Source organism: Asparagus officinalis, chromosome 7 (assembly GCF_001876935.1).
Source record: "Asparagus officinalis chromosome 7, Aspof.V1, whole genome shotgun sequence".
NCBI lineage: Eukaryota > Viridiplantae > Streptophyta > Magnoliopsida > Asparagales > Asparagaceae > Asparagus > Asparagus officinalis.
Window position 1 is genome coordinate 72,594,023 of NC_033800.1, and position 25,485 is coordinate 72,619,507.

General features: G+C 36.3%; 4 protein-coding genes across 4 annotated transcripts in view; 3 read left to right on the plus strand and 1 right to left on the minus strand.

The window, feature by feature from the left end:
• LOC109847338 lies at positions 6,175–7,902 on the plus strand. The gene has a single exon (XM_020416572.1). The coding sequence runs from the start codon at positions 6,175–6,177 to the stop codon at positions 7,900–7,902; it is 1,728 nt and encodes a 575-aa protein (XP_020272161.1).
• On the plus strand, positions 10,355–12,212 carry LOC109847339. Its single transcript, XM_020416573.1, has 5 exons — positions 10,355–10,366; positions 10,462–10,680; positions 10,789–10,893; positions 10,984–11,100; positions 12,105–12,212. The coding sequence occupies exons 1-5, from the start codon at positions 10,355–10,357 to the stop codon at positions 12,210–12,212; spliced, it is 561 nt and encodes a 186-aa protein (XP_020272162.1).
• Positions 12,325–12,961, plus strand: LOC109848262. The gene is made up of 2 exons (XM_020417686.1): positions 12,325–12,581; positions 12,658–12,961. The coding sequence occupies exons 1-2, from the start codon at positions 12,345–12,347 to the stop codon at positions 12,751–12,753; spliced, it is 333 nt and encodes a 110-aa protein (XP_020273275.1). The 5' UTR covers positions 12,325–12,344; the 3' UTR covers positions 12,754–12,961.
• Positions 13,645–25,485, minus strand: part of LOC109848261 (zinc finger CCCH domain-containing protein 13-like) — a 13,350-nt gene continuing 1,509 nt past the window's right edge. The window contains exons 2-5 of the mRNA XM_020417685.1: positions 19,618–19,736; positions 15,300–15,935; positions 14,895–15,198; positions 13,645–13,971 (exon numbers count right to left, since the gene is read on the minus strand). Of these exons, the coding sequence (XP_020273274.1) occupies positions 13,762–13,971; positions 14,895–15,198; positions 15,300–15,935; positions 19,618–19,736 (1,269 nt within the window). The 3' untranslated portion in view covers positions 13,645–13,761. The remainder of the gene's footprint in view (positions 13,972–14,894; positions 15,199–15,299; positions 15,936–19,617; positions 19,737–25,485) is intronic.

Sequence of the window (25,485 nt, forward strand, 5' to 3'; positions counted from 1 at the left end):
ATGGCAAACTGCTTACAACTCTTGTTAAAATCCTGACACCTTTGAAGCATTGCCGAAAATGGCAAACAATACTGGCCGTTACTGATAGGGTTGTGCTAAGTATCCAAGGAAGAATGTTAATTTATTTCATCGCGACTCATGATGATCGTAATTAGCCACAAACAGTATTCGACAAAGCAGCATGAAGTATTGTGAAGATAGGAAAAAAACTCAAAATCAGGAAATGGAAAGTCAGAAATTAAAAGTTGCAAAATGTTTTAAATTCTAATTGAAAAATGTCGCTGCACTTTTTTAATTACTTTTTTCTGTATTTCTATTATTTTATGCCTATTACTTGCAAAATGGTATTGAAGCTGAAATGAAATTTTATTCTAAGCCAATTTCCCAAAACTCTAAAAACTAACCGCGAGACAATATAAAAAAAATCAAAGACAAATTTGGTACTGAGGCTTAGAAAATGCCACCCAAATAAAGCAGCGGGAAATAAGTAACAGGCGAGAAGCTGGGATCTGACGTGGGAGTGGCGCGTGTCAGAATAATAAAACACCCCAAATCTCTCCATTTGATAGGATTTTGCAAATCTAAAAATAAGTTGCTTTTTTACAATTTTAGAATATAATATTTCCAAAAATTTGAATCAAACACAAACTATGCGAATCCAAATAATAAAAAATTGTCACATTTTTTCATCTAAAATTTGAAATCCACCCAAAATGCCAAATATTTTTTGTGAACCACTCCCCCTAGACATAAGCGCAGTTTGCTGATGTAGCATGTCAAAATACTTATGTGCATTTATTTATTAGGGAAGCAGCCCAATGCAAATTTGTTGTTTGGCATATTTATAATTTTATTGCAGGCAAACTGTAAAACACCAAATTCATTGGTCTTTTTTTTAATTAAGGCGTTCATACATCTACAATTGTAAAATGATCTATATTCACGAGTTTAAAATCAACAAATTTATGGTGTATATTAGCTTTATTTTATTTGCGCTTGTTTCGTATAATTAAAAGACTTACAACATAGAAGTTTGTAAAATGAATAGATGCAAAAAAACTGTCCGCTGCTTACAATGCTTTCTTAAAGAAAGTAGGTTCAATATATCGCATTCACGACCAACTTGTTGATGGACTAGAGCCGGTTTAAAATAAAATTTAAAAGCCGTTTAAAGTAAAATTTGTGTGCCACATTCCGTTGCTTCCTCTTGAACCGGGTACTATTATCCTTCGCTCAATTCTTCGCCTCATTTAATCATTTTCACTCATCTTCATACCCAGGTAACCAAACATCGAACATCACCAACATTATTCCAATTCTTTATACACCATCCTCAGAAAACATAATCGGATAAATAAATGATAATAAACAAAGTCATATATATAAATAAATAATTATTAAACTGCGCTTTACCTCAGCATTCATCATCAATCAAAGAATCAAATGTTATGCCAATCTGTCTCCCATCGCAAACATCAGCTGCTCCAACGGAAACACATCGAACAACAACAGCAGCAAGAAAGAAAGAAACAATGCGCCGTTGTAGGATTGATTATAGATACAGACTGATGACCTTCGTAAAAAAAAAATCCGTATACAAAACTCAGGCCCCAGTAGTAAAAAACTATTAAATCTCTTTTTTTATTTTCCTTTACGGCTATATACTCTACTCTATTCCTTCCATTGTTTACAGTATAGAGTAGCTCGAATCACCCGATAATGGCCACGTGCACGGCACAATGCGCGCACTTACCGCCACCTCGAAACCAGCTTCCCGGTGTTAGCGCCATTTTTGAACAGTGCCCACATTATGCCCACATCTGATATAAAGAAATATCACATTTCGCAGATTCATTAAATCACAGAATGAAGGCCAAAAAGAAAACAAAAATTCTATAAACTTAGTGCCCGACCGATGGTGCATTTGTCATCAGCTTTCTTTTATCCTCCAGATTTGTTTGAGATGATGTTGATGCTGTGATACGCTCATCAAGACACGGCATCTCAAAACAGCCTTTGTGGGTCACAGATCAGCATGCATCTCAAAGGTTGAATCGGGGGGGGGGGGGCGGGGTTGCTGCATCCCTGAGCGCCACTTAGCTTACTTTTCACTGCAAGTATCTAGGAAGCTACACTATAAAAAAATTTAAAACGTTTACGCTTGTTGAACTGTAGAAGGGACATAGGACATATACAGACACTGTACAAAAGGGCATTTGATCTGAGTATCGCAGCAGACACAGCAAGCTACCTTTCTCACTTGACTCCATTTTGCATCCGATCATCTGATAATCCTCAATCATACCTAAAATTTGAATTATCAGCCATACATCAGCAAACATGGCCCACTATGACGGCGTTGCTACATACTAAGGGCAATAAAATGACCTTTTGACGCTAGTAAAAGCCGTGGAAGGCGACTATCTTATGTTAGTTCTAGTTTCCTTCTGGGTACATGCAAATACAAATGCAATGAAAAAGATACAATATATAAACCTTCGGATATAATTCTCATTGCTGAATTTTTGTGCAAATCAAAGTACTCATTGGAAATGACCTTGACGCTAGTAAAGGTTGTGGAGGGGACTATCTTGTGTTAGTCTAGTTCCTTTGGGTACATGCCAATACAAATGCAATTTGAAAAGGATACAATATATAAAACCTTGATATAATTCTCATTGTGAATTTTTGTGATCAAAGTACTTCATTGAAATGATGGCTCCAGAAACCATCGACATCCACATCATTTTTGTCTCCCTTGTAAAAGTGTTTCACAAACACAGCTGAGATTATGTTAGGCATAAAAGTAGCGCATATTTAAGATAACGAGAATTTTTAAAACGGACAAGGAAACATTTTAGTTGTATGCCACCTGAGATTTAATATGCGTTACTCTATTAGATCTCTGTTTAGAAATAGGTATTTTACTTTTAATTCCAGCTTTTGGAGGATCGATTGTTGCCAAAGAGTTTAGATCTCGAAAAATTTCAGACAACTTATTGGCGTTGTTATCGATGCAATATGGACAAAGTATGGCCATTTCGACATGAAGTTGTGCAGCTCGGATACACGAAGCAGACTTGACAGTTATAGTATGACGTTCTTTCCTATGCACCTGTTTTGATATCTCAGTGTATCCTGTACGTAGTATCAACATGCGCCTTAATGTTATGTTTGTTGACTTTTTCAATCCAAACAGATATCTTTAGGGAGTAATTAAATGACGTCACCCAATTGAGCGAATATGAAGCAGTAAAGAGAACAATCATTTTAAGGTACGCATCCATTGACAACAGATCTGTATAGAACCGAAATCACAAGGAAATGCCATTGGGATTTAATATATCCGAACTAAAAAGGAAGAAATTTCCATATAGACAAAGAAGCGCTGTAAATTTCACCACATTTTGCGATAAAACCAGAAGCCTTTATTCCAAAATATTTAAGCATGCTAAGAGAAACTTTTTTTACATCCGAGACTAGCTTAGAAGTTTGGCTCAGGTTCTATATTGTTTGCCCATTCAATAGGCTAAGGCTGTGAAGTGTTATGTTTCTGTCTTAAATGAAACAATTGAAGCGCACTGGTTTATTGAACAGAATTACAATTACCCTTTCCCCTCACAGTCTCTTCCATGCTCTTTTCCTTTGTCTTCTTATATTAATGCATTGCAACAAAATGTGTTTAGCCACCAACACTAGTGGAAAATAAACAGTAATCCCTAACGGCAACATCATGCTGACGGGCAAAAATCCCTGTGAGACCGTCAACGTTGCTTTTTTTATCCTACGGAACTCCCAGTCAGCGATATCCCGTCAGCGCGTTCTTCGCCCCCGTCAGCGATGAAAACATCTTGCTGACGGGATTGTAAACATCGGGTGGATGACGGGCAACCCCTGTCAGCGCATTTTGCCTGTATAACTATTCGCTTCGACCTTTTCTTCGTAGAAACCCTAATAACTCCTCACCGACCGCCGCCTTCGCGCCCTCAATTTCACCGCCTGCGCGATCTCAGCTCAGCCAGCTCGCCGTCCTAAGCCCGCCGCCATCACCTTCCCCTTCCCCCTCTTCGATTTCCCGCCGCCCGATCGAGCTCACGAGTCGACCTCGATCTCGCCCGTCGCACCGGCCCCGAGCGACGTTAGAGGCTCGTCTTCGCACCGTTCGCACCTTGGAGCTCTCTTATCTCCTCACCTGCCGCGTAGATTCCTTTTGATTTTTTTTCAAATTATATTTAATTTATTTTCTGATTTTAGGTTTTGTTGTTTTTACTAATTTGATTTATTTGATTGTTTGATTGCAGTTGCAGGAAGTCCAAGTGAATCTATACTTTTTGTTGGATTGCATTGCAAGCAGATCAAGCCGGTAATTTTTGGTCATTGTCGCATTTTGGTGTATAGAAATTATACATAATTAGTTGTAAAACGACCAATTAAGCTGGCTGATATTTACAAATAGCTGTAATCTAGTTGAGTCTCATTTTATTGTAAATTTTAACATACAGACTTAAACAAAATTAAGCATATGCTGTAATAAAGTGGTTATATTGCATGACAGTTTTTAGTCTAAAGTGCAATCACTAGTGAAATAATTTTTGTCTGAAGTTCATCTCTAAATTGGTTCAGAGATTCCGCTATTCTGAGAGAAAAAGTTCAACTAGTGAAATAATATGTATGCTATACTATCTGCATCATTTTAAGTTCAACTATCAAATTTTACGCATTATAAAACAGGCTAAATATCAGAAAGTTACCACCTTAAGTTTGAACAATTATCAGATAACCAACCTCTTATAACTTGTTGGTGTTTGATATGATACAGTTGACTAGCTGTTAATTTACTCTCTGGGTCTTTATTCTCTTTTGGTTAATTTATTCTCTTGTGGTAATTACAAGTTTTATTGTGTTATATATCATGATTTATGAATCGAAAGTCGTTACCCCTAGTTTCCCGTCTAATAATGTTGGATGTGAATCTCTTCTTATATAAACTCACGCAATTCTAGTTGGATGTGAAAATACTTTTTACATCTAAAGAGAATAACGTGATTTATGTTAGGAGCATGATATACATGCAATAATTATTAGATCTGTCCGGGGAGGAGTCCCCTTCTCGTACAGGTTAGGAATACAGTAGTGTATCATCTATCTTTGTGTACTTTATGCATTTTTATTCCTTATAAATTTCGATAACACGTACCGCATTGTTCTCCGTGTACAATAAGCGTATGTTGTTTTGCGTATCGATCTATAATCGATTTATTATCGATGATTGATACGCATTATAACATCCGCACAGTGTACTCGGAGAACTGCGGGTAGGTGCTGCCGAAATTTTTAAGAAATAAAAACGCTTAAAGTATATAAAGGTAGTTGTAAACACTACTATATTTTTAATGGGATAGGTCCATTTTCTATGACAGCCGTTAAATTGTCTTATTTCAAATATGAGCGTTAGATTTTACTCCCACATAATTTATGTTCTGGTAATTTTCCCTCCTAGATTATTATAATTAAAATTTCCTTGATGTCGTGAAGAAAGTTAATATCACGCAACCTTTAATTTGATGCGTTAATAATAAAAATTCACATTATCTAATTATGCTTAATATCATACAAATCTATGAGGATAGTTCCGGACAAATCATGGATCGATATTCCTCGTATTGATAGATGGAGGGATAGTCGATATAAAGATGGAATAAATCAATTCATACAGTACGCCTTGGCAGACCCACGGAAGTTAAATAGTGATGTCGTGTATTGTCCCTGCTGTTGGTGTAAAAATAGGGCGTTGGTGGATAAAAGTGATTTACAGAAACACTTAATATCCGGATTTCATGAGGAGTACAAATATTGGACGTTTCATGGGGAAGGATGCCTTGAAGAAATGGAACTGATGGCGGATACCGGTACGTCCGGTGGGAGAATAGATGATACGAGAATAGATGATACACATACGATGCTCGCGGATATGTTAACAGTTCCTAATATAGATCAATCTGAAGATGCCGAGGATGCTGACGAGTCGGGAAATGCTGCGTGACTGATCATGAGGAGCTAGCGCAGATAATGAAATTAATTAACGACAATGAAAATGATCTGTATGAGGGTTGTACCGAGTTCACCAGGTTATCATTTATGCGTCGTCTTTTGCGTATAAAGTCTCTTAGAGGAATGGCGGATAAATATTTTAATATGTTGCTTGTGTTGCTGAGAAAAGTCATTCCAAATGGAAAAGATAGCATACCAGAAAATTATGATAACGCAAAGAAGATTGTTTCCGTTATAGGACTTGATTACAATAAAATCGACGCATGCCCTAATGATTGTATCCTCTACTATAAGGATAACAAAGATCTTCAGGAGTGTCCAATTTGTGGAGTATCACGGTGGGTACAACGCAAAAATTATTCAACACATGGGACAACAAGGTCTATGCTTAAGCAAAAGAAGATTCCAGCAAAGGTCCTGCGTCATTTTCCCTTAATACCAAGGCTAAAACGGTTGTATATGAATAAAGACACTGCTAAGCAAATGAGGTGGCACATGGAAGAACGTACTGATGATGGTAAAATCAGACATCCGGCTGATGCAGAGGCGTGGAAGCATATGGATAGAACTTTTCCTTGGTTTGCGAATGAGTGCAGGAATGTTAGACTAGGTTTGTCTAGCGACGGATTCAATCCATTTGGGATAATGAGTTCTGGTTGGTCTACATGGCCTGTGGTATTAACGCCTTACAACTTACCACCTTGGCTTTGCATGAAACAACCGTATATGATACTTTCATTATTGATACCGGGCAAGCATGCACCAGGCAATGACATAGATGTGTTTTTAGAACCGCTAATTGATGAGTTAAAACAACTCTGGACTGAAGGGGTTATGACTTATGATACTCATGCAAAGCAGTCTTTCAGACTACGTGCTATTTTACTATGGACAATTAATGATTTTCCAGCCTATGCGAATCTTTCAGGTTGGTCTACAAAGGGAACATATGCATGTCCAGTGTGTGGTCCAGAATTCAAAGGTCTTTATCTGCAGCACAGTCGAAAGTTTTGTTATTGGTTTAATAGAAGGTGGTTGAACATAAAACACAGGTACAGAACAAAAAAATGGAGCAAGTTTTTTGATGATACTATTGAGAAGAGAGATGCTCCGCGTCCATTACGTGGGGATCAGATTGTACATTTGCTTGAGATGTTCCCTGCCGTCAGGTTTGGAAAGAAGCGCTATTCGAAAGAAGATTTACTTGGAGTAAGGAACTTGCGTATTAACAAAAGGATGCCAAAACGAAAAAGACAAGCACAAGTAGTGAGTGATGGGGCTGAAGTCGTAAAATTACCTTTAGGATGGACAAAATTCAGCATTTTTTTTCAACTCCCCTATTGGAAAGAGCTAAAAATACGTCACAACTTGGACGTTATGCACATTGAAAAAAATATTTGTGATAATCTTTTGTCCACACTGTTGCAAGATGCTAATAAATCAAAGGATGATCTACGAGCTCGTCGAGATCTAACTGCATTGAACATTAGAGAGGAACTGCAGCCAAAAAATGTCGGAAATGATCGATTAGAGTTGCCTGCGTCTCGTATTACAATGTCGAAAGTTGAGATGCAAATTTTTTGTCAAGTCCTCAAATCAATAAAGTTACCAGAGGGTTATTCCGCAAACATATCGAACTATGTCCAGGTCCAAGAAAGGAAAATATTAGGGCTTAAAACTCATGATTATCACGTGCTTCTTCATCAATTGCTACATGTGGCACTACGCAGTACTATGCAGAATAAAAAAACAGTGAAGGTTATTATTGATTTTTGTGGATTTTTCAGAAAGCTTTGTTCTAAAGTTATAGACGCCCGTGACTTTGAGAAACTTAAGAGAAAATATTTCTGAAACAATGTGTGAAATGAAGATGCTCTTTCCTCCATCTTTTTTCACAATAATGGTTCATCTTACACATCATCTCGCGGAGGAGGCTGCAATAGCAGGACCAGTCCATTATCGTTGGATGTATCCAATAGAGAGGTTAGTATTTAGAAAAATTTAATCGTTACCTATCAATATTTATATCTATTAAATGTAAATTTCTTTACATCTATATCTGATTAATATTCCTTTTTTAGATATTTGGGCACAATGAAGCGTCAATTGCGTAACAGAGCTCGTCCAGAAGGTTCAATAGCTGAAAGTTACGTGAGAAGCGAGTGTCTCTTATTTGCCTCTCGTTATATGAGAGGGGAACAAACTGAACTTCAAGCACCCGTTGATAATAAGGAGTACACAGTTCTCTATCCTCGCGGGCTGAACAAAAATTATTCTAGCATATTGTTAGATCAAGCGCATGCATATGTTATAAATAATCTTAAAATATTCTCGGAGTACCGGAGGTAAAATATCTAAAAAGAATTTTTAATACCATTTATTCTTTAATTTCTATTTTGACCAAATTTTTATTTTGACAATAATAATTAAATTTATGCACATTAATAGGCAACATCAGGAAAACTTAAGAATGAAGTTATCGGTAGTACAGCTGTACATTACATTAAAGAAAGGCATATGAAGGAATTCCCTGCTTGGTTGAATAGTGAAGTATTGTTAAATTTAGCGATATTTGTATTTCATTGGTAAAAAACTTAGAAACTATTGATTTAATAGTTTGCTTATTTTTGTATATATTTAGATCCAGGAACAACTTGTCCTTAATAATCAAATATCAGAAGAAGTGAAGGTTCACGCAAAGCGGCCTTACTATGCTGTAATTCAATATGGTGGGTATCGTGTTAACGGTTATAAATTTCACACAATGGAGGTTGATGATACGAAGGTCACCCAGAATAGTGGTGTCATGGCTACCTTCTCACGGGAATGTTTCTCAAACAGAAGAGATCAGAATCCAGTTGAAAATAATATGACATATTATGGAAGGTTGGAAGATGTGGTGGAGATATTCTACGGCTATGGTGGTCCAAATGAACATAAATACATGATGTTCATGATTCGTTGGTGTTTTACAAAGACTCAAAAGGATCCCTTTGGATTTACAATTGTCAATCTCGATAAAGAAATTGATAATGATAAAAAATTCATGTTTGCATCTCAGGTGGGACAATGTTTCTATGTGAAAGATCCTACAGTTAAAGACGAGTGGGTTGTCTTGTACAAGGATTCTAGGGCTTATATTCAACCTTCCACGAATAAAGATGATGACGAGAGCTATATAAACAACTTCAATGAGCCAAATACAGCGATCGATGAATTCTCGTACCCTCAAAACGTAGTGTTTGAAACGGATGCTCCAACAACTCGGACAGACATTCCAAATATTATCACAGACATTAATAGGAGCTAAACAGCAATTATTTGTAATCGGGTCTTCATGTAACTTTTTTTAGTTTGCAAATTATATAATAAAAACTTTAATATCACTACAATGTATCTCAATTACATTTTGGACGATATAAATATGTAATATCTTATTTTGTATATTCAGCTTGCAAATACCTACAAACTTGATGTGAAATGAAAAATTTAGTAACGCAACAATACATATTGTTTTTATTTTCGCCAAGCTAATTTGCATCTATGTTATATTAATTTGTATGTTTATTCAACTTGCAGATGTCTAAAAATATTAACAGGAGGTTATTCGAAGCTAACCCCAGTCAAGACCAATCCACTGATGAAGAGCCTCCGAGTTCAGGAGAGATGTCAGGTATAACTTAGTTTAACTTACGTATTTTTATTCATGATATATGCACAATGATAATTTATTTCTTTTATTTTTATAGGTGAGGGTGAGGAAGAGCCGACTCACATACCATTACATGCAGATCCTCCAGTTATACTTCGAGCATACATTCCTGGGATTGAGCGCGGGCCCTTACCAGCATGTGCAGAGGGGTACAGATTCAAGCAGACTGAAAAATACATGCTTGCAAAGATTAGATGAATGGGCCCCACAGATTGATGAGATTTTGTCTGATGCAAAAAATGAAATCAGACAAAGATTTGGTGAGTTTGATCAAAAACTTGATCAATTCCGAGTCTATTAATAAAAAAACATAATCAATTCTAGGATCATGAAGATTGATTAAATAAGTGTTGATATATCTATTATTTCTTTTTTGTAGGAGAAAAACTTTACCAGAAGAAAGGACGCCAAGGAAGTGACTTTAAAAAAAAGTTACCACCGGATGGTTTTCGAGCAATTGTGAGATGGGGACATAATGGGATTCCAACCGGACAGTGGGCTAATAACTTCAGCTCATACCTTGGATGTTTGATACGAAGGAGTGATAATGTGAATCCCTATTACGAGGCTTGGGAGCAGCCATTTCATTTCATGTCCTGGAGAGTATATATCGAGATTGTTGGGTAAATTCTTATATTTAGCACAATTATTTTTCAATTCTGTCAATTGTCCATGCTTAACTATATTTTATTTTTTAGAGATATTTCAACATCGAAGACAATCCCGTAGGGCGGGAATTTTTATTTGGATATCAGGGAAAGTTCAAGCATTCTCTTCGGGAGTGGAGACATGAGATAAAGAAGAAATGTTTTGATTGTTTCACTCACAACTGGGAGAGGATATACAAGCGAGATAAGAGGGTTGAGCCTGAGCACTTAGCTGCACTTATAATATTGTGGGGCCAAGAGGAGCACCAGGTAAATATGTATAGTAGTTAATTATCATCAAGTTATTTATCTGAAACTAGTGATATATTCCATTGTATATTATACCATGCACTAAAATTCTCTTTGTTCATGTTGAAGGAAAAATGTAGGAGAAATAAACTTAATCGATGGAAAAAAGATTATGATCATCATACGGGGACTACTTCATTTGCCCAGATTGAGGATCAATTTTGTAGGACAACGGTATAAAGTCTTTTAATCTTCTATATATATTCTCTCTGCTTCTTAGAATATTTGATAAATAAAACTAATAAATATATTTTTAAATCTCAGAACGCTCCCTTTATCCCACTACCAGAACTGCACAGGAGAACGATGGTTCAATTTAAGAAGGGGTACGATGACGATGAGACTAAGAAACAAAAGCTAGAATTGGCCAAGAAAATACAGGTTAACTAATTATCTTAGCTCTTATTAGCCTGTTATCATGCCTTTAATTTATTGTTTGTACTCTTCTTTTGGTCCTCTTATTAGCCGAGTTACTATGACCCATTCGTATGAGGGGCTTGCTTGTTAGGATATAAAAAGCTATTTATTTTCATTTTTGCACTAGAGGATGTAGTAGAAACTGCTATAAGATATTGATTTGTATAAATCTAAGTTTAGATAATGTCAAGCATTTTCTCAAGTTGAAGAGCAAAGTCATGTCCCTTTTGCAAACTCTTAAAACTGTATGATAGGCCAAAAAAGTAGCAGTCATGTAATCATTATATGTTCTATATAATTATTTATTAGAGATAATAGCTTCAACTCTTGAATGCATGTAAATGTGTATGTATGCATCTATATGAAATCTCTGTTTATTATAAGAATTGAACACACTGACACACATATGCATACATACGCACACATCACACACACACATGCATACATGTGTATAAGTATGTAAGTGTGTGTGCATTCTCCACCGTAGCCTTTTTATTCTTTCATCACATTTGTCATCTCTTTTTGCATGTTTTAATGATTTCATGCTTGATCTTTTGATGACAATGACTATTAGCAAAGATTCGGTATTAATACATCGTTATTATGAAAAAAAACTGCTCCCAACTAAATTTAATGGCTAAATTATCGAATTGGTATATAATTATTAGATGATATACCAAAAAAAAACACAATGTGCTTTTAATGCGCTTATCAGACTCTTAAGAGAGTATTGCATATTTACTTTCAGATAGCTATAAATATGAGGGGCTTGCTTGTTAGGATATAACAATGCATAAGATATAACAATGCATAAGAAACAACTATTTATTAGCACTCGTTATCCCTTCTTCACATGTACTTTTATGTTGCACAAAACACCCTTCACATGTACTTTTATTTTACTTGTTCAGGTAAATATCTTTTATTTTTGAAAGGCTAATTCTTAAATTTATTTTTTGGACTTCTAGGAAGCTCTGGAAAACACGTATTCTGAGGTTGTTGCACAGAGCCAAGAGCCCCTGACTAGAGAGCAGAATTATAATGTGAGCCATTTAGTTTGTGGACTTTCCAAATAGGGGAGGACCAGGTGGATGAGAGTTGGAGCTCAGAGGGTCTCTACACCATTCCAACCTCCGCCGATTTCAATGCCATCGACTATGCCCTCGGGGCCCTCTTACATGCCGCAGGAGGATTGCACTCAGCAGGCGATGCAGCTTGTTTCCTCTGTGATGAGTATGTTAGATGGTCAGATTTCTGAGGAGATGTGGGAGGATATTCAAGAGGAGCTTATGCGAGTGATCCAGCCTACTGCTACTTTTGCGATGGTTTCTAGGCAAATAATGAAATCTTGTAGAAGGCGGGTTCCTACTCGGGTGCAAAGCCAGATTATGAACTTCTTGGCCACTCAAAAGGCATTTACTGGTAGTGGAGAGAGTAGCAGACAGGTATACTTATTATATATGTAAAATATGATTATAGACAATATTATGTGATTCTAAATTTAAATTATTTTTTTGTTAGGGTGGAGATGATGCTATTGGGAGCACGAGTCATAGGGATGGATCCGCCAGTGGCAACGCGGACGATGACATGGATAGGGCGGATGACCTATCTTAGTGAGTTATATCCTAAACTCGTGCTTGTATATTGTGGACATCTTTATAGTTGAGATTATGCGTGTATGGTTTGATGTGGATTTAGAACTTATGACGTGTATGGTTTGTTGTGAAAATTGTTGTGGATTTGGAAGTTATCGTGTTTGTGTATGGTTTGATGTGTATGGTTTACTGACGATATTATGTACATATTTCGAATTTGGATGGTTTGTTTGTTTTGATGTGTATGGATTTAGAACTTGTGACATGTGTATGGTTTGATGTGTATGGATTTAGAACTTATGACATGTGTATGGTTTGTTTGTCAAAATTGATTGGATGAGATATACAGGGAATTGATGATATGTACAGGGAATTGATGATATGTACAGGGAATTGATGATATGTACAGGGAATTGATTTAGTAATCACCAGATTTTTTTTTCTGCTAATGCATATCGCTGACGGGATCCCTGTCAGCGATGCACATAACAATGTTGACGAGTACCCCAATATTACTGACGGCATTCGCCGTCAATAATGTTGCCGTCAGTAATATACATTACTGACGGCTCCCCGTCAGGGATGATTCATCCCTGACGGGACTTTTCCTGACGACGTATCCTTGACGGGACGCCGTCAAGGATACGTATCCCTGACGGGAAATTTGACATCCCTGACGGGAAAGCCCGTCAAGGATACCGATTTTTCCACTAGTGAACAGCACAAAAAACCAAGCTTCAGGGCAGCATGAATTATGTTAACTGTGGGGATAGTCTCTATCTACTCAGCTGTCATTCTCTGTTACAAAACTCTTCTGATGTCAATCTAAATAAGTGGGCTACCAATGGTTTAAAATAAGGGCAGTAATCCAACTGCAATTTTTATGACCTTACCAAGTATGGTAACACGAGAGTAACTTTGTGTTTCGGTATAGCCAAATCTAAAATACCAAACATAATGTTTAGCAATACCAAACATAATGTTTAGCAACGATAAACAACTTACATTTTAAGAGCATCAAACTTCACTATAAAACTTTGAGTTGGTGTGTACATAAAACTTCATACAAACCTTGTCTGTCAGGAGAACGATGCAAAGCTGCAGAAACTTCCTGTCTAACTGACCGCTGCAACTCGAGCTGCATATCCATGCATGCCTCTAACATCCTCTGCATATGACTCATTCCTTGCTGAAGCCTAGCCATATCAGCCCTCAGATCATTAATAACATCCCATTCCTGTACCAAAACAGCTTGACATTAGCCTTCAATACTTAATTTTTTTAAGCGACATTAGGCTCCAATACTTAATGCCATGCTGTCAGCAATTTATAGTGTAGAAATGAAGATTCCGAAGCAGAAAAGTCTAAGACTGATCAGGACACAATATGAAACAAAATGCTCCCGAATTTCAATATAGTAGAGCAGGAGGCATAAAATCCATCTTCTTGCAGATAGATGGATGAGTACTAGTGAATAAAACACAGACTACACATTTTATTCACATATAGCCAGGGTGAGAAAGAAAAGCAATATATTATAGCATGTCAACAACATAATTATCTAGATATTTGGGAAAATGAGCATATGCTATATAAAATTAGAGGAGGAACTGTGTATATGTGTCAGATAATATTGCTCAATTTCTTGGCATTGGTACATCGAGAGCATCTGCTGCTGCTGCTGCTGCTGGTGGAAGGGGTGGTGGAAGGGTCTAGCAGGATGGTGGCGGCAGAGATAGCGGCTGTAGTTTGTTATTCTCCATCAAGAATCGCTCTTCAATGACCAAACTTTTAGCTCAGCTGGTGTCTGATACTGATTTTTCTTGAGTACTAATGTTCTTCTCTTTGTACTGATCACCAGTTTTGATTTCTGGTGCAGGCTGATATAGGTGAGAACAGGTAAGCTTCTTAGCTTCTTATGATTCAGAAGGAAGAGGATAGCTCATTTTGCAAATTCTTAATGTTGACATGAACTTTTTTATTTGTATACCATGCACTTGACGGACTCCAAAATTCTGTAAGTGTTATCCCACAGGAGTAGATGCACAACACAAATTACTATAATGCACAAATACAAACCTACCATGTAGATTAGCATGAAACAAAGGGAAATTTCATAAGCAGGTACAAAATCCTGATATTATACAAAATATGACTCACAATTTCTGAACGATTCATGCTCTGTCGAGTCCAATTGCTGTGATGCAACTCTGAGTGCCAAAGTGGCTGACGAGGTGGTGCTGGTGGAGATGGCATAAGTGGTGGCCTGGCAGCAGAATCCTGCTGTGCCTGATTTAAGCCATCACTTTGTTGGTTTAAGTCCTCTTCTGGTGAAGCAGGGGTAGGCAGGGATCCTTGAAGATCCCAATCAAGGGGGGCATGAACTTGACGCTGGACATAGGACTGTATCAATTGATCCAAACTCTCACGAAACCCACTACTTAGAAGATTAGAAACACTTCTCCTACAAAATAAGAAAAATCAGGTCAACATATGGTTGTACATACGAAAAGTCAATTAAGGAAAGCGAAACTAAATCATTTATCTCGCAAAATGAAACCCGACCTGCTTAGAAGTTCCCTGAGTTCCATGCTATAGACATTGTCATCATCAGGTGGAATAAATCTATTGACTCTCCTACTGGGAATGGAGTGTTGAGCTCTTGGTGGATCTGAAGGGCCTTCATCCCAGTTTTCAAGAGTTTCATGTGAATCATTCTCATGCCACTCTGGCACCCCAGGGAGATGATTATCATCTCCCTCTTCATCATCTGGTACTTCACCAGACCAGTCTTGGTCTATATTTTCCTGCCAGTTCACATCAGATTCTTCTCCCGTCTCGTCCCGCCAATCACTGAACCCAGCATCAGTAGATTGTTGCCAATTCACTCTCTCATTTTCCATACCTTCTTGCCAATTCTCTTCTTGAGTAACAGATTCTTGCCAATCAATATCATCATTAGCTCTGTTGTCTTCCAACTCACTTGTCACATTTGTTTCAATATGATGATTATCACTGTTCTCATTTCTCAATTGAGAGCCATGTATATCATCTGATGGCACAACTGAAGTAGGTGCAACTGCATTAGATTCTTCAACTGGGTCATTTCTAACAGTGTTAACCTCATGACTGGTCGAATTTTCAGCCTGACTGTTCGCTTGACCACGAACAATATTCTCCAATCTGAAGCGAAATGCCTCCCTTTACAGGGGAAAAAGGATTTGAGATATAGCTTTCATTAATATTTCTCATAAATAACCCATATATGATTAAAAATAACAGCCTCAAATTAAGCGACTAGGAGACAGAAGCCATACAACAATTGCAACTCAGGATCAAGCTGGATAACAGCAAAAATCAAGTAGAACGTCAATAAAACACAGCATAACTAGGCTATGGAAATAGCAAATGGAGACCAAGTAGGAAGCACCTTAATAATAAAAGTTGCACATTACAGATGTGAAAGAAACAAGACTAATAATTGTAGTCTTAATGGATCAATTGTCAAGTCATTGCAGAATAAGACAACGATATTTTCACTATCTTTTTTAAACTTTGGTTAGCATCATTGTTATGGGTATCCATATAAATACATTCTGGTGATAATTACAACCAGTAAAGAGTCCACTCAAGTTCCCACACATCCTAATACGTGTTAGGTCTCGTGTTTATGAGCCTACTATCTAATCTAGTTTTGATGATTAACAAACAATTCCTAACAACGTTTATCGAGTGTTTATATTTGTTTGTTAGGTATTCTACACAAAGATCATCCGTTAGAGGTTGGTTGGATTAAGCTTAACGATGACATCCAATGGAGGTTGGCGGATATCGGAATGAAGCACGATGCAATTCGAATTCAAGATCCAATACCGCTTCATCCGCAACCAAGTCGAGCTTAATGAAGATTTTTATCTTCGGCATATTAGTTTAGGAATTATATCTTGTGTGCTAATACTTAGAGCTCAAATTATACACACATAGTTTACGTTTTATTGCTTTCAAGTTTAGCCACATATATATGAAACAAATGGATATAGCTATATACACACATATTTGTTTCATGTTTATACGTGCTTGAAATGATTTCATTAAAATCAAGCTTTAACAATTTCATATTTTTAAAAGTTTACACAATAGGTGTTTATGGATTAAAAGACTCGATTATATCTTTTATACTGTCTATTAATCCATTCAAAATAAGTTTCAAACTTGTTTGATATTATTTTGTCAAAATCATGTGTTTTTGAGATTTCGTATTTTGACCAATTTTGTAAAATAATGAGTTTTCACAAATCGAAAATGCAATTTGAAAAATTCTTTTTGTAACATGTTTATTTTCATGTTTATAAACATTTTCTAAAGTGTTATAATTTTTGAAACTTATTTGTTATTTTTAAACCCACTTCAAAGTCTAATTTTACTGTGCATATGTCACTGAGCACATTATCAGTCGACTGATGAAAATTATCAGTCGACTGATGAAAATCATCAGTCGACCAAAGAAGTGTGTTGGAAAAGCAGAAAGTTTCTACTCAGACGACTGATGAACCATCAGTCGACCGAAGCAAGTCATCAGTCGACTAATGAGTTCATCAGTCGACCGATGAAGATTGAACTGCCTGTAACGATCAGCTCATCAGTCGACTGACAATGTTCATCAATCGACTGATAACATTGTAACGGTTAGTTTTTTAGCTTCCTGATTTTTTGAGGTTTTTGTCTTTTTGCTTGGATTTTCTTGGTTTTTGAGCTTTATTTTGTGATCCTATATATACACATTGCCTTCAAACTTCTGAATGACCTAAGAAAATTTTAAATCAAGTTTACAAGTGTTTAAGGGTGTTTAAGTGTGGTTTTCAAGTTTGTTTATGTGAAGAGGTTGTTTACAAGTGTTTAAGGGTGTTTAAGTGTGGTTTTCAAGTTTGTTTATGTGAAGAGGTTTTCACAAGAAGAGGAGATCAATTTCGAGGTGTTTAAGTGTGGTTTTCAAGTTTGTTTATGTGAAGAGGTTTTCACAAGAAGAGGAGATCAATTTCGATTTGAGCTTTTAACTTCACATCTCCATCTCTCTTGTTTTAGAGAAGTGTTTCTAAATTCATCTTCTAGCTATTTATTATTTTGATTCTCTCATTTATACTAGATTTTCTTGAGTTTAACTTTGATTTCATTAATACTCATTGATTATACACACACCCATTGAGCTTAAGTATTTTCACATATAGTATAATTATTAGGTTGTGGGGTTGTAACATTGAGAGTGAGCTTAATTAAGTTCTCATCTTTGTATTAGAGAACAAATCTTGTATTTACGCTTTTATTGTTAAGAACACATTGTAATACGTAAGGACATCGAGAGAAATGGTTTGTGAGAGACGGGATCAATTCCAAGAAGAGTGACGTCGGTTAAAAATCTTAGGGAGAGATTATAATTCCGAGCACTTGAGCAATGTGACACGTGAGAGGCCAACACTTAGAGGGTGTATTATGTGATTACAATTGTGAGTTGTAAAACTTTTCGGTGAGCTTTTGAAAACCGAGTGCGTAGTTATTTTGTGATTAGTCGAGATTCTCCTCGAGGGTGAGGAGCGGAGACGTAGGTTGTGGGTCGACCGAACTCCGTGATCATTTTTTTTGTGTTTGTGATTGTCTTGATGTATTATTCTTGTGCTCATCATTTATCATATTTATATATCACCTATTGTCATATTGCACACACTTGCTTATCCTTGCATGTAATTTAGTGTACATCTCTTTGTAAGGATATTGTCTCATAGATTATTCGCCCATTATTTCATTATATATCATTGCATATCTCATTGTATATCTCATAGCTAGCATATATTAGTTATTAAGTTTTTATTTGGCATCGTGATCGGATTAGATTAGCAAATACCATATTCACCCCCTCTAGGATAATTTCAATAAGATGCAACCAATTGAATAAATATCCATTTATCATAGTATAATTGCAAAATTCTAATTCATCTATTGCAGTTGCCGGGTAGCTGGAAAGGGAAAATATATCTATGAAGTTATACCTTGTCGTACAAGCAAGTTAATTGAAGTGTGCACTTTACCAAACAAAAACTCTACCATATATACGTGCAATCATGAATGATTTAATAACTTCCACAGCGGATTCTATAAAAATGTTTAGATCTATGCTATACCCAATAAGTACCAATACGCAATGGGAGCATTGGTCCCCTTTTGTGGGAACAAAGGCATGGATACTAGCTTATTATTCGAACAATCGATCCCTTCGTTAAAGGTTTTATTTCAAACAAGACATCAATCTGAGCTTGAATTCCGATCAGAGTTTTGAATCAATGGAAGAGTGTATTTATTTATTTCTGATTCTAGGGCCGGTAGTTCTAGGGATCAACTCGGCTTTCTCAAACTTATTACTATTACACAATTCAATCGTATTCTATAAATGAAATTCCACCGACTACCAAAATATTTCTATTTGGAATGCATTTTATTTGGCAGTTTTCTAGATGTTAAATACCATTTAGAAAATGCGAGTCGAGGAACTATATGCGGAGCAGTCATGCATAAATTGATAACCCACCTCTTTTCATTTATTTTGGAATCATTGAATTCATTGTAGAATGATTCCTATATATATATATATATATGTGTGTGTGTATGTACATACACACACATACATACATATATACATACATACATAGGAGAAATAATATTGCCTAATGATTCGTCCAACAAACCAAAATCATGTATAATATATCCAGGTCATAATTACCTTGCAGTGATATTAAAGGAAAGGAAGCAAAAAAGGTGAGCGTTGCAGTAAAGGTGGTCTTATAAGGCATAGTCCACTGACAGAGTGCTATTGCGATTTGTAACCAAATTTTACCTTAAACCAGAGACAGGATGACGCTGTCTTAGTTGACCTAATTCTCTTGCTGCCACTGAAGGTGGCCTGTCATTCTCAGGTGGCGTTCCATTTCTTAAGAATCTGCCTCTGAGTAAGGCCTAAAACAAAATTCCCATTAGATTGCTGAAGCTTAATCAGAAACTAGAGTACACTTCATGGCTGAAGAATCATTAAAAGCACAAAAGAAAGACAGAGTCACAGAAGATCATGATCAAACAAACATCAATGACTATAAAATGTTACAGAATTTCATTTCTCCAAAAAACTATAGAAAAATGTAGAGTAGACAGATACTGAAATATAAATGTGATGGCATGAAATTTGTACAGGGTTATGAATATTAACTTGGAAGAAATTTTCAAAATCGACTCAAACCAAGTTTTAATTTTAAAAACCGACCCACTTTTTTTTATTTATCAAAATCGACCCACTTTTTGCCACGTCAGCTTAATCTCATTTCCTAATTAGTCGGGGTTGACTATTTAGGGCATAAACAATCGGGTTTAAAGCTTCTAATTGGGGTTTAACAACCTCCTAAACAGTCGGGGTTGCCAACCCCGACTGTTTAGGAATGAGATTAAGCTGACGTGGCAAAAAGTGGGTCGATTTTGGTAAATAAAAAAAATGGGTCGGTTTTTAAAATTAAAACCTGGTTTGGGTCAATTTTGAAAATTTCTTCTATTAACTTGATGTTTTAACAACTAATTTATTGTGTTCCCCCACCACTGTACATTAAGAATGTCCATCATTGGAGTTGGACATGACAGTTTTAATTTTAAAAACCGACCCACTTTTTTTTATTTATCAAAATCGACCCACTTTTTGCCACGTCAGCTTAATCTCATTTCCTAATTAGTCGGGGTTGACTATTTAGGGCATAAACAATCGGGTTTAAAGCTTCTAATTGGGGTTTAACAACCTCCTAAACAGTCGGGGTTGCCAACCCCGACTGTTTAGGAATGAGATTAAGCTGACGTGGCAAAAAGTGGGTCGATTTTGGTAAATAAAAAAAATGGGTCGGTTTTTAAAATTAAAACCTGGTTTGGGTCAATTTTGAAAATTTCTTCTATTAACTTGATGTTTTAACAACTAATTTATTGTGTTCCCCCACCACTGTACATTAAGAATGTCCATCATTGGAGTTGGACATGACAGAAATCAACGAATAAGCAGATATCATTGCGAGGAAAAACAAACTTATCTAAGAAATATGCCATGGGACTATGAAACAGCCATCAGTGATTCAACAGATCTACTTCACAAAAGCAAAAAGTCTACCCAGGGTTTCCATTACCAAGCTTTAACACTTGCTGTAAACCAAAAATAAACTTCAACACTATGGCAAACTGGACATGCTGGCTTATTGAGATTTAAATTAGGTTGAGCCTGGTTTTAAAATATAATATGTGATTATGTTCTTATCTTAAAACATACAGCAAACACGTTTTGCAATGGTCTAAATATTGAAATTTATGTGAACAAATATGACTGTATCTGTTTCTTATTCATGCCTTTTCGCACAACAACATAGAACTATGCTGTAAGCTTGATCATAAACAAGAAAATATATTGGAACTATTCAGAAACATATTCTAACTGTTGATTTTCATGTTTAAGTAAGAACAGTTTCTAGTTTGCCCATTTAGACAGGTCAGTCTGAGCCAGCCAACAAAAAGAACTAACATGTTAAACTGAGCTGACATTCTTAGGAAAAAAAAGTTGAAAACCTAATAAACAGAATGATACTAAAAGATTGCATAGAATGTGTGTTATGAGCAAGATTTAAAGTCGCAATACGCACCATGTACTAATGAACTTAATAAACTTTAAATCAGGTTGATTGCCAAACACCAGTTTTGAAAAAAGCTTTTTGAATCTCGCTTTGGAACTACCTTCAAAACTCAAAACTCAAAAGAGAAGCAATTAATCCCTTGAACTTATGCCTAGCTCTTAAAGAATTAACTAAAGTGAGCGTTTTGCACTCCCATGAAGCACTTCTCTTTTGAAGCACACACTTTAAACAAGATAGTAGGATACAAAAACATTTTTGAATAAATTAAAATGTGTATCTATAAATAACCGTGTGACTATAAATATTGTACGTACCTATTCAACATCACAGGTAAAACTAGGATGAGTATCTATTTAACATGACCGTGTGACTATAAATAAGATATATGTAGCTTAATTATTATGATTTGTGTCCATAAGTAGCATATTTGATTCTTATTTACTAATTAAAACCTCAATAAATATATTTGTAAATTATTTTACTGCTTCATATTACGAGTCTATAATATGTGTAAGTTTTAAAACTAAAATATAATTAAACTCATGAGGCTCATGTCTCACGCTTTCAAGCTTACACCTCACTTCATAAAAGGTTGTAACACTTCTTTAAACATTAGCCATCACAAGGAGATGGTACATCTTAAAATTAATATAAAACTATAACCCTCGATCCTTACTATAACTTCGGAGTTTTGGTATAATAGTTAGAGGAACTTAATTTAAGATGATATCAGAGCAACTCAGGTTCAAACCCCACAAGCCACGAACTTATAGCGGATTTTCTAAAAACTAACACTGTTACATGAGTCCATGTTTCGACCCATAAAAAAAAACTCTCAACCTGCAGAGACATGTTAGAATTAATATAAAATTATAATCTCCGATCATTACCATAACTTTAGAGTTTTGGTATAATGGTTAGAGAAACTTAATTTAAGAGTATAGAACAGAAGATTCGTGCCTGTGATTGGTTCACTCACCATATGAAAACTCGGGGCTAAAATGAACTTCACCAGATGAGATGGTATTTAGGAGACTATTGCAATCGCTCACTTAACTAAAGCACATACATTATAAAGCCAACTAGAATATATTGTAAGATTTGTGCCTGCAAGCTCACCACATGGAAACTTGGGAGTGTTTTTGTGGGATGATGAACTTGAATTCATCACGGCCATCTTCCTTGAAAAACCTTATGTATATAAAGGGTTATGGGGAGGTGTGGTGATAGGATCATATCTTTAGACCCATTAACGATACAAGCACTCACTTGTTGTCATTGTAACTAATGTTATCGAGCTGCAAGGCGTAATGCGGAGCGCAAAATCCCCTTATGCGCACCATGCGCAAGGTGCACTGTGATGCGCGTGCCTCGCTAAAGCAAGGCGCGCACCTCAAATAGATATTTTTTAACATAAGACAAACAAGTATGAAATCAACATATTTAAGAATTTTCACATAAACAAGCTAAGAAATAGAATTTCACCTACTAAATCATGAAAAATATCTTAATTAACAAATACCTAACATAGTGAAGTTCATAAGTTTCCACAGATCAAAAGTCAAGGCAAGACCAATATCCAACCCAATAGTCTACGAAACAAAGAAATAAGTAAAACGATAATGAAATGTTTAGTCGTCCTCACTCATCATCATCATCAAACATGTATGCTCATCAATTATCATATATCCATATAGAAGCAAATATGCAACAAATTGCTCATTGACTTTTGCTAAATTCTCATTCTTTCCTTTCTACATGTTACACAAGATGAGTTAATAAAGAATAAATAATGAAGTTTCCAATTTTCATACTTCATTAATTTAAACATGAATAATATTTTCCTATTCCTATTCAAAATAATAAAAGAGAGACAAGATTTCATCTTTTTCCATTAGTTCAATACCAGTCATTATCAAAATTTGCAAAATACAGATGTAAATAAAGATGTGAATAGAAACCAAAACTTGTAATAATAAACTCAAAAATAGTAGAATGTTAAAAAATGAAGAAAATGAAAATGAAAAAAAATAACTAGAAATTCATTAGTGGCCTACGGTACTCCGACGAGGTCTCAGTTGGCCGCCAATGCTTTGACGACGTCTTCAGTGGTCGGTGCTTCAATGACGAGGTCTCCAGTGGCCTATGCTTCAGGGATGAGATGGGAGAGAGGGAGGGAACCGAGATGGGAGAGAAAAAGGCGAAGAGATTATAGCAATTGAGCCCTAATCACTAGATAAAGGATCGGGTATTGGGTTTGGATTTGTCTTTAAAAACGAGTTTAAGAAATAAATGGGTTTCAAACCCAAGACCTGATTCAAATAAGCTGAATCAAAATATTTGTAGGGCGCACGTTTCTGTGCGCCCCCACAAAATGTGCACGACATGCGTCAGGCGCTCTCCAGGCACACGCCCGGAGTGTGCAGCTCCCCGCATCAAGTGGGGGTTGTTTCACAGCACCAAAGCGCTTCGCGTCTTAGGCGCGCCTGAGGCCCGCGCCTCACTAACATTAATTGTAAATGTTGTCAGAAATGATTTGTATATATTTTCCTCGAGTTTAGAGTGAAGGGTCATTTTGGCAAGAAGCCAACTCTCTTTCAAGAGCTAAAACTCATCCTAGAGGGGTTAACCCTCTGAATTGAGTATGAAAACCCCAATAATGAGGTAAGGTTGAGCTTTGAAGGTTCCAAGCTCAAAAGCAAAAGGAGATTAATCTCAAACCTTTGCCGTTGCACAAGCTTAGAGAAGCGAGCGAGCAGAAAATATTAAGACAAAAGCCAAGATTTTTGCCAAAAATCCAGCCCCTTGAAAGTTGAAAAAGGGCCTCTATTTATAGGCAGACAATCTGTGCAGGCGTGAGCTTCATTTCGACATGAGCTTTACAATGTGTCAGCTGTCATGCTATTCGTCAATCAAAGAATAAAGTTGGGGTCGTGCCGCCCCGACGTTGCTCTAACGTTACTATCATGAGACGCCTCTCTGAGTTGTATCTAAACTTTAACGGGATAGAAGTTGGTAGGCACAAGGTTAATTTGTCGGCGCGCAAGCTTTGGAGGAAGCTTCCTCTTTTGGAATTTTCCTAAAAGATGCAGGAATTTGAATTCCTTACAATTACATGTCATTCAGGATGTTAGTCCCATGTAGACTTTGTCTGATGTCACCTCTAACACATGTCGATCACCTTCCAATTTGTCGTTGCTTCAAAACTCACATCAGGTGCGGTCTTAGACTGCATCAAGGTTTTAAATATCAAATATCAGGGACATATCGGATGACTAAAATTCATATCGGATTGCGGATATCGGGAAAATATCGGGGATATGTGGTAAATATTAGAATGCCATAATGGATGTTTGTAAATATAGTATCATGCACTAAAATGTAATCTCAACATACTTAATGAAATCTAAGCATATGAAATTTGAATAATACATGTTTACGATCACTAATCAACCTTCTAAAACATACAAAAGTACAAATCAACATTGCAACATTTCATCTGATTTTTAGGCCAAAATGTCATTTGATATAACGGGAAAATCATGATAACCGGCCCAAAAATTGTCAAATGCGCGTATTGTTTTGCGACAAGCCATATAAAAGGATATATCGGCCAATATATCACCTGATATATAGGCCAAAATAGCTAAAAAGTGAAATAATATTTAGTGACCATATCGGTTGCGGCAAGCCTTGTAAAAGGACATATCAGGCAATATATCGGACCATGTCAGGGATAATTAAAACAATAGACTGAATCAAGCAGTCCTTGTGTGAATTTAAGCTCGTTGCTGACCTTGGCTTCATCCTCACATCTACAAAAATTGCAAACTTGAAGGCAGACTCCAAGCTTGCTTCTTACTTAGGGTTTTTATAATATCCCCTTAACCTGCTTTGTGGGCTTTCCCTATTTAGTTATGAGTCCTTGGCCACGTCAAATGACCAAAATAACCTTGGTGAGCCCCGTGCTATATTGGGTGAATTTTGCTTGCATTTTAAACCACCTAAAGGGGCTTACTAAGCCCAGTATGTATGGCTGGGTATAAAGAATGAGC